This window comes from Hyposmocoma kahamanoa, unplaced genomic scaffold, assembly GCF_003589595.1.
Source record: "Hyposmocoma kahamanoa isolate Upper Pololo Valley unplaced genomic scaffold, ASM358959v1 232, whole genome shotgun sequence".
Classification (NCBI taxonomy): Eukaryota; Metazoa; Arthropoda; class Insecta; order Lepidoptera; family Cosmopterigidae; genus Hyposmocoma; species Hyposmocoma kahamanoa.
The window spans coordinates 1537343-1547941 of NW_020653750.1; the positions used below are offsets into that span (position 1 = coordinate 1537343).

The window sequence follows — 10599 nt, forward strand, 5'->3', positions numbered from 1 at the left end:
GTTCGTTTGATATGAAACTATCATTCTATGCGTTATTATTCTAAGTAGTGCGCCCTATGTACTAGTGTTTTTGCTGTATATTCAACCATGACTGAGATATATTTTCACACAGGAATAGTTATATTGGCCTTTGCATAGAGATCTCGCGCTTTATGTCGCTTCGCAGCCCTAATGGTCTAGATATTTAAAACTATACGTAAATACCAAGTGATAAATAAATAAGCCAAGTATACATTTGCGTATAATAGTAAATTTGGACACGTGATTAATTCAGTAAATCGTAGAACTGATTGATTAGGTATAAGATGTTTGATTAAGTAAGCGATTGCGTGGTGGCGCCATCTGTTGTCATAGTATTGAACTATATAGTTGGGAACCGTCATTAAACGTCCATTTTATCACACATTAACTTTATATTTTATAATTCATATAAACTTGTAAAGAAATATGTTTACTTACAAATTCCTCCGGGGTCCATTCATTTGCCAAAGACAAGCTGAACACGCGGACATAACAAACCCTGTATGATACGATGTATCGGGTTTTAATACCATACTGTATCTGTAAAATAATATTTCATTCCGTTATTTGTATATTGCTGGAGAATTTTCCGACGAAATGGGGCAATTTTTCAAATAGTTTATAGTAAGTGGATATTTATCATAACTAGTCATACCATGAGGTTTTATTTATGACCCGACGTATGTAATCCCCGTGACGCTCTGTACTGGTGTAAACGTACTGGTGATGATATAAGAATGATAAATAAAAAAAAACAACAATAATAACAAAACTAACTCATTATTAGGATACGACGACATTTTCCTGCAAAAACAGCAATATTTTTACCCGTAAATCACATACAAATATGGCGGGAAGATGTTTTCGCGCACGCGTGCTGGTCTTGTTTGTTCTTAAACAACTTGTTTGTGTGTTTAAAACAAGTGACTTGCAAACGACATAGAATATGAATGCAAATGATGATAATAATAATTTAAAAAGAAACATAATAATAATATACGGTCAAATCTACTATTTCTAGAAATTAAAATGAATGAATCTACAAATTATACGTTAATATTTTAAAATAAAAATACATCTCATTTTCTTCAAGCTTAAAACATACATGCTTCGACTTATGTTGCCTTACTTAACGATTATTTTTCAAATTAATTTTGTTGGTTCCCCAAAAATGTTACTTCCTAAACGATGTCACTATATTATTGAGAATGGGATTTGTAGGAGTATGAGTTTGCATGAGAAATAAAAACAGCACTTTTGTATTACAAACCAACAATAACTGTGGTTCGATTTGTATGAGAAGTCATTAAAAAATTGTGCTTTTCTTGTAAAATATTGGTGATGTATTAAATTTTGTACTTACTTAAAATTTCTAGCCCAAGTGAGCAATGCGGGCACATTGACAAGCGTTACACACATCCACATAAAAAACATCATCATATGGAAATTCAAATTGTTCAAATCGTCATCTACATCACCATCCTTGTTAATTATGTTACATTTTTGTTCACCTGCTTCCTTGTTTATTTCGTTGTCTTGTTTTTTGTCTTCATGTTGTGTTACGTCATTTGGTTTTTGTTTATCATCTTTTTTATCAATCTGCGCTACTTCATTATTGATCTTATTGTCATTGGCACTAGGTTCAATGGCTTTATGGTCAAGAGAATCTTTAAGAACTAGACTAGTTTCAGTTTCGTTTATGTTTCGTTTCTTTTTAGATTTAAATATGCGACATAATCGAGCAGCCACTTTTGCCATTAACTTGTAGACGTAATCTTCTAAATACTCTTCGTACATTTTTGATAGCTGTGGAAGAGTGCACCCAAATTTAAAATACTATAATAGAACATCCATTTCACAGAATTATTCTCTCCCCATCTATAAATTACATTACAATGTATAGAATTTTTGCGCTACACGAACTCATCTTATTAGCTTGATCAATATCAATCACCTAATCAAGGACAATGGACATGTCGATTATCATCGGATTATAGGTCATGTATGGTTTTAATAACTTGAGATTCAGTTCTCGGGTCCTATAATCTCAAATAGTCCGTAAGACGCACAAAATGAGTCCATAGGTACATTGGAACTTAAAAAAAAGGGGTATAAAAACCGCTTACCATAAAGGCATAAAATGCAGCTCCAGCCACCAGCGATGCAGCACCACACGATAATGGTACTGCGCACACTAGTGCCGCGCTCACCACCATCGGTACTTTCTGAAGCCCAGAAGCCACTTTCTCCGCGAGACCCGTACCTCCTCGCCACATTATTCTGTAACATGGTATACATTAGTTATTTAATTTTTTTAGTAGTAGAGCTCCTTTTGAAGAAGTTCGTCCAGGGAAGTACTGCCACCTTAGCTATTTCTGCCGCATATACAATGTGAGCATTATTGCGTTCCGCTTTCGAAGGGTAAGGGAACTGGTGAAATAACAGGCACATGGGACTTGTCAACTTATGTCTCAGGGTGTCGAAGGCAGTGACAGATTTAAGGCTCTGAGTGGTACTGCAACTTTTCTGGACAGGCATGTCGCTTACCATCAGGCGGAGTCACTTAGTTATTATAAAAATAAAAACGAAATCACACTACACTCCGTTTTTTAGAATTACAAAAACTGTAACAAAGAAACAGAGATCATAAACCATTTTCTTTAAGAAATTACAGTGAAGGAAAACATCCTGGGAATTAATGACAAATGACACGATAATAATTATATCGAGTTCTTAGGTTTTTGCAATTGTTACACAAAGAAAATGAATCTATCGCCTATATTAGTTTTTCTTTTTCAAACAAACCAACAACAGCCAGAACGCCATTTAGATCCGAAAAATAGTTTCACTAAAAGTTTCGGTGCAATGTTTGGAGCCTCTGCTTCTTTAAGTTTTTTATAGTTCAAGTCTTTGAAATTATGTTAAATTATGTATGTAAAGAAAGACAGAACAATTTCACACAATATTTAGTGAATACTACGAGTACAAAGAAACTCAATAAATAATTATATAAAGTTATTAAATATTAAGAATTTCGTTTCACGGTATTTATTAAAATGCTTTGTTTATTCACTTTATTAGCCAACGGAGGATAGAGAGACATTATGGCCAATTATCATTTTTCTATACGTGTAGCGATGAAGGGGATCACTCACGAGAGTCTCTAACACAGCTTGCAGTTTTATTTAATAATAAACGTTTATATCGGACATATCCATAGAATGACAAGAAATAAATAAATGATTTCATTTCACAAATTTTGTATCCAAAATCAAATTAAATATTAATAAATTCTAACAGTACAGTCACAGTATGGATAACGCAACTGCGAGTTATAGCAGCTATAATGTCATTAGTGCTATCTAACACTCTGTCTAAGGGTGTCGTCAAATTAGACGCTTGTAGAAGCCCTGCAGTGGCGCTCGTCTGACCTCACACTTAATATTCATACAATATTTAGAAGCGCAGATGCAATTCCACGGTTGTGACACTGCAACGCTTCTACGAGCGTCTAATTTGAAGGTGCCTTTGTGGTGACTCTCCCGATCGGTCCACTTGTTTTTCCCGATTCGTCTATTTCCCATTTCGTCTACTTTCATGTTTGGTCTACTTTCTCATTTGGTCTACTTTCCCGATCAGTCTACTTTCTCGATCGGTCTACTTTCCCGATCGGTCTACTTTCCCGATCGGTCTTCTTTCCCGATAGGTCTACTTTAATGATGCGTCAACTCAGATAATCTCAGTACAGAGTGCTAAAAAAACGACCTCAAAAGTTTGCCAAGTTTTCTTGAAATCTGAAAAAAACCGGATTCACGCCCTAGTTTGCCACCCTTAGAGATGGAATATTTTCTTAAAATTTAAATGCACCACTACAAAGGTCAGGAGCACGTCAAGCTTGACACTTAAGATTTAAATCAAACTCTATGCCGCTTACGGTAAGAACGGTCCAAAGTATAAAGTGTCAAGCTAGACATGCTCTTGACTGTACCCTCTTTCCAACAAAAAATGAACAATTGCCGTTGAGTTATCGCGTAGCATACATAAAAAAATACAGTCGAATTGAGAACTTCCTCCTTTTTAAAATTAAAAACAAACTGTTCGAGTGTTCGATCTTTGTATTAATAATTATAACAAACTAGTGGAGTAATTTCACAAAAAATAATTGAATATCAATTCAATAAAATTTAATTAACAAACTATCTACTTGATTGTTTTTTCAAATCACGGTTAACGTAAAGCGGCTATCGTTACCAAAAATATAAAAAACTTACAATTACAAACTGCCTTTGAAAATTTGTAAAACGAATATTTTTTTGTAAAATTTTATTAACTTACATAAAATTTTATTAACTTGCAAGGTAGACTATTTGGACAAGTTGACCGATCGGGAAAGTAGATGAAATGGGAAATGGACGAATCGCGTATAACAAGTGGACCGATCGGGAAAGTAGACGAATAGTGAAAGTGGACCGATCAGGAAAATAGACGAATCGGGAAAGTGGACCATCTGGACAAGTGCACCGATCGGCAAAGTACTCGAATAGTGAAACTGGACCGATCGGGAAAGTAGACCGATTGTACCGAAGGGCCCTAAAAGATGAAAATCTTTTTCTAACCGTAGCAGCAAACCCGTCCTAACGCGTCATCATAAACATTCCCGTACATTGGCCATATCTTTGAAATTTTCAGATTTGAGATCGAAGCTAACTATTCTTTAACAAAGCAAAACATCAAACATTTTTAGTGTTACGACATTTAAAAAATCTTTCATATTACCTGAACAAAAGTTTATGAGCGAGTTGTGAAGAGAATATCATAACAGCAAGTATAGCGGCTGCGACGATGTTGACTGCTCCCAGCGCAATCATATACCCAGGCACCACCAACAGAGATCGGGTAAAATACTGCAGTTCTAGATTATTCCAACTTGAATTTTCTAGTAGAAATGCTAGTAGAGGTACTGACCTGAAATACGTTAAATATAAAAATACTTAAAACGCGATAGATTGCGGTCGTTTAGATTATTTAAAATAAAAAACAAAAATATAAAATACAAAAACATTTATTTAACTGTCCAGAACAAAAAACAAGTTACACAAGTTGGTAGTTTGTGTATTATTTTTTTATAAAAAAATAAGTTCGTCTCACGTGATGGATGCCTATTCTCTCTCGCCTTGAAAAGGCCCAAGTTAAAGCGTTCGGGGCTTAAATAGGTCGGCTGGCAGGGAATCGAGAGTATATTGCCATAGCATACATGTACGAGTATTTGTACATTATTATATTCTCATATGGGAAATGGGAATAACATTAGAAATCGCTTTTCAGTAAATTTTGTTTCGGGTTGTCATAATGCATTTTCTACCAATAAAAAAAAATGTGAACTTAACAGTACTTGGTAAAAATAAAGTGTAATATCGTGTCAAAAGTAAAAAAAAATCACTTTTGCGTTGATTAAAAAGTCTTTTGAAAAAGTCAAGTATTTTAAAAATTAAATCTGAAAATATTATTTTTTATACTTACATCAAAAACATAGTGCCCAATCTAGCAAATACCAGAGCATAATAAGGCTTGACTCCTTCACTCATTAGTGATCCATGTATGGAGATACAAGACCCATGTTCTTTCAAATGTAATATATTACTTCTAGCAGCTAAAAGAAGTATAGCTGCGATGTAGGGTATCAACACTGGCGTGTAGTTTCGGACGAACTGAGCTATTCGATTATACCATGACGTTGTTATACTGTAAAACAATTTATGTGTAATGTATAAAGTGTTTGAATTCATTGTGTCATTTCAGCACACATCAAAAATGTATAAAAATATGTGCATTTCTAATAAAATCTATGTGTATGCTTTTTGCAGGTAATGTTATAAATTAATATCGATTAATTTATAACATTACCTGTCAAATAGACACTAATCTTACGACTTGATTGAATTGTCCAACATTGGCTTCGTAATAATCAGATTCTTGAAAACATTTGGACGTAGTTAAGCAAAAAGGATCTAATCCACAAAATTATCAAAAAAATTAGTTATATTTACCAAACGGTTCCCAAACTCTAACCTCGTAGATCAGCAAAAAAAAATCCAACATATAAACATAAATAAATATCTCTAGAGTTACAGGACAATATAAGTTTTGAAAATAAAACAAGAGTGAGAAACCCTTTTAAACTTCAAACTGCCATATCTCGAAAGCGACTAGATGTGCATTTAATCCTTTTTGTTTAACTACGTCCATTTGTAAATCTAAACAACTTACCTAATAGTAAAAGTACATTGAGGGTCCAATAAAAGAGTGACTTTGACATATTCTGTAGAAGCTAATCCATATGTGACATTAGGATTGCTTATATACAGTCTCAACTTCATTGGCGAACGTTTCAAATGTCTGAAATAAAGTTATAACCAGATTTTTTTTATAATATCAAGTGACTGGACGAAAATAACAATTGCAGTGCCACTTAGAGCTTTAAATCACAAAGATTTGAGAAGCACTGCTACTGCGCCCTAAGCTGCTGCGAAGCACTGCAACTGACGTCACCCTGAGACGTAAGTTGACAAGTCTCATGTGTCTATAATTTCACCAGCACCCTTACCCTTCGAAACCGGAACACAGTAATGCTGACATTACTGCTTGGCGGCAGAAATAGGTAATGTGGCAGTACTACCCTGGACGAACTTTTTCCAAGGAGCTCTTCTACTACTAAACCTACAGTTGTTCGGGGTAAAATTCCCACCGAATAATGTTTTTTTAAATATATAATTACCTAATATATTTATATCTAAAATATACTTACGTGTAAAAGTGATAATATTCATTATTATTCGCCCAAGGTACATGTACTTCTGCAGATACATGATAAGACGCCACTTTGCAACTGGCAGTAGGTTCTACGTAAAGTAGATACGCTTGATGTATACTATAAAATCCGGGTAATATCAATTCATAGTATAAACTGTCTTGTTCGGTCTCTTCCTTTATTATTGACTTTCCAAAAGATAAGAATGATGGAAGGTTTACCGTTATCTGTCTTGAAGCAAGATCGTTGATATCCACGTTTAGAACAATCTGAAATACGATTAAATATATGAGTTCATTTCTTTTTAGTTTCCATCGCTGAAAGAACACTGGCACCAATCCCTTTTTGAGTATGGAATGAAAATGTAGCAGATAGTTATTGACGACCTTGGTAGCCCAACAGGTTTGCGCTGTGGGCACTGGATGAGAAGGTCCCGGGTTCGATTCTCGGTAGGATCAATTTAGGAAATGAACTTTACTAAATTGGTTCTGGTCTGAGAGTTCCGTTGCTCTGGTACACATAGTACAGGGAATTCACTAGTTGGAGACCAGGCAATTGATGTGGTTATCTGGCGCATTATTATTACGTAACTATTAATGAAGATCACAAAAAAGAATTTATAGTAACCTATGCAACAGCTTCCATCGCATATACCTGATCTATCTACTTGACTCTTGAATTGTCATTCTTTTTTTCGGTTGTTTAAAAACATTATACCTATAATCATGAACATAAACAAATACATAAACATAACGTATTTGTTCACTTTTTTGCTACAACTGCAACAACCTGAAAGAGTTTAAGAGGCCTTCAAATTAGGCCCCTATAGGAGCGATGCAGTGGCGTGACTGTTGCGCGGCAATCGCGCGTCTATAGAGCTTCAGTAATTTTTAGTTCACTAATTGTGACTGCCAAAGTGGCGCGCGCGTATCACGACTGTGGAGCTGCAACTGCGCTTCTCAATATTGTATGAAAATTAGTAGTGACGCGGCTGCAGCGCTTTTATAAGCGCCCTAAGAGCTTGGTGTCTAGAATAGTGATTATATCACCACTATACTAAGTTCCTTCGCGTTTTAATCTAAAACATTACATGTAATGGAGGCATTTGTCCATCTAGTACAATTTATTTTACCTACCGGTTTTCTCGTAGGTGCCACTTTAACAATAACATGTGTCCAGTCAGGATATTCATCTTTGATTCTATGGAGATTAACGGTAGCCAGTTTTCTTTTCGATTTGTCTGCAGAGGCCGTCCAGCGGCATAATTCAAGTAGTGACGTTGCATGTTTACTGAAAATCAACCAGAGATATATCATAACTTGTTAAAAATGTCATTTATGACTGTAGATATTAGGCGAGTTCCTGAATAATAAAATGCACTAATGAACACTAAAAAGACGACCAAACTTTTTCGTTCAGCAATAATAATAATAAACTTGAATGTCACGTATTTTGAGTTACAACACTATTGCAATAGCAGTGCGACACGCATTATATCTACATCACTAGGCATTTTAATATGAACCACAATTGCATTTTTCTTAATTCAGCTTATCGTATGGTTTTTGTTATATAACGTAAATACAGTTACAATGGATACATACTATGTTTTGCACACATCATCCCCGGATTTGTATTGATTGAAAGGAAGATATAGTTTTATTACTTTTTTATTTGCTTTTGTTTTTATTTTTTGTACAATAGTTTCAGGTAACTTAATCAATACTTCGGGGAAAATGTATTCCAAAACTTTTCTACCATACAAATTATTGTGTTTCGGAACTTTGGGTAATATGCGTCGTCTTGAAGCCCTCTTTTTTCGCGTTCTGAAAATTTAATTATTTCTTGGTTCTCTCATACAATTGCTAATTTTATTTTATGTACTTTACAATATTGGAATCGGGCCCTTTACAGGTCCCATGGTCAGTCAACCGTGACCATGGGACCTGTAAAGAGCCCGAAACTACGGTTTATTTGAAAAAACAAATATACGCGATTTAAATCCGGAAAAGTAGTTTCATTTCGTACGTGTATCAATCGCGAAAACCTAAGAACTCGAAATATTGGAACAGTTTTTCTAATAGTGTGGCAAATCACACACTTTGGCCTTATGATATGTACTCTAGTGAATAGAGTTGCGTTTATTTTATATATAGAGCTAATACGTACAACCTTTTTAAAACAAAAGAAACGTACCAATATCGATGAGATTGATAAATGAATTTCGTGTTACAACCGAATAACCAATCCTTATCCGTAGCATTGACACCTTCGATCGCCACAAATCTGTTCTGTGGAAAGCTTACGAGCCTTATCATCAAGTAAGTTGTCCTGGAAAAGTACATGAACTTATAAAATAGATACGTTTTGTTTCAAGATCATTAAATAAAACTTAAACTAAAATTTAAAAAACCCGACACGGAACAGAGTATATCAAAAAGCTAATAAAATCACAATATGTAAGGTAATACTAGTTAAAAGCAATTTTATTAGCCCAAACACGATAGTTGTATTGTAAGTGGGCGAGGAGTTAGATAGTATGCAGGCAATCCTGGTTGCAGCACCAGATCAAAGTCATCTACACGTGTGCTCTGTGGTCCAACTTTACACTGGGATCGTACAGTGCCTTGCAAGTCCAATATAATAACTCCTTCAGGGTCTTGTTCAGGCTTTCCCGTTTCGGCATCTGGAATGTTCGCAGATGCTGCTGTGGACGATTTCTACGCCATCATGCGTAAAATGTCCACATCAATAGTACGAAGAGTGAGGGGTAGCAGCAACGAGATCCTGAATATGATAGCGGACAGGATGGATGCAGCAGTGTTCTGGAGGTTCACTGAGTTACATGTTTTACGAGTGAGTCAGTGAGCCGTCGAGTAGGCTGGGTTCTTTTCGTTTGATGAACTTTTAAGTCAGTTCCGTCGTTTGGGAGCTATGATTCCAAGCCATTTTATTTTTAAAAGGAATGACCCTTTCGATCGGCATCATAAAAACACACAATGTTTTTTTTTTCACACCCAGTCGATCCGATTTTTAAGTAAGGCAAGCGAATTTTTAAAAATCACCGCAGTATTAGTTACTTTTAAAAATAAAACAGTGTTTCCATGAAACAAAATGTTCTACCTACAATGAAAAGTGTCTAGGCATCAAGCACGTTTTTGCTAATTACTGAAAATCAGGTTTTATAATGATTTTTTTTAATATCAATGGATTTTTTTGGTCAATTTAATATTCAAGTTCAAATTACAACATTAACCAAAAAAAATCCATAGGTCTTTAAAAAAAATTTAAAAAACCTGATTTTCAGTAATTGGCAAAAACGTGCTTATTCACTAGACAATTTTAATATGTAGGTTATAATCTTAGAATAATAACGCATAGAATGATAGTTTCATATCAAACGAACTGTCACAAGTGAGGCAAAAACTAAATTCATGTAGGCGTAAGCAACTTGTAACTACGCTCGTCGGCACGCACACAAATATACAAATAATGATGCCATGGAATAACATTTCCCTCAAAAGTGGGGAAATTGTATCTTGCTTAACTCATCATTAAGTTAAAGGTGCCTACAGATTTGCCCGACATTGTCGATCAGGTGCCTACAGATATGCTCGGTTTTGTCGATGAAAAACGAATATAGCACTTATTTGTAAATCCAAGATGGCGGACACGATTTTTCAAAATATGCTATATGGGTATCCTTTTCGAGGTATTTGGGGATGCTCATTACGAATATGGCACTCATTTCTAAATCCAAGATGGCGGGC

The 10599-nt window shown here is 35.0% G+C and overlaps 1 protein-coding gene across 1 annotated transcript in view; it reads right to left on the reverse strand.

The window, feature by feature from the left end:
• Nucleotides 1–10599, reverse strand: part of LOC113228403 (GPI inositol-deacylase) — a 45145-nt gene that overhangs the window by 24054 nt on the left and 10492 nt on the right. Inside the window, exons 8-16 of the mRNA XM_026461690.1 lie at nucleotides 9026–9160; nucleotides 7966–8119; nucleotides 6827–7098; nucleotides 6289–6417; nucleotides 5542–5763; nucleotides 4798–4986; nucleotides 2148–2301; nucleotides 1385–1827; nucleotides 460–561 (exon numbers count right to left, since the gene is read on the reverse strand). Coding sequence (XP_026317475.1) covers nucleotides 460–561; nucleotides 1385–1827; nucleotides 2148–2301; nucleotides 4798–4986; nucleotides 5542–5763; nucleotides 6289–6417; nucleotides 6827–7098; nucleotides 7966–8119; nucleotides 9026–9160 — 1800 coding nt within the window. The remainder of the gene's footprint in view (nucleotides 1–459; nucleotides 562–1384; nucleotides 1828–2147; nucleotides 2302–4797; nucleotides 4987–5541; nucleotides 5764–6288; nucleotides 6418–6826; nucleotides 7099–7965; nucleotides 8120–9025; nucleotides 9161–10599) is intronic.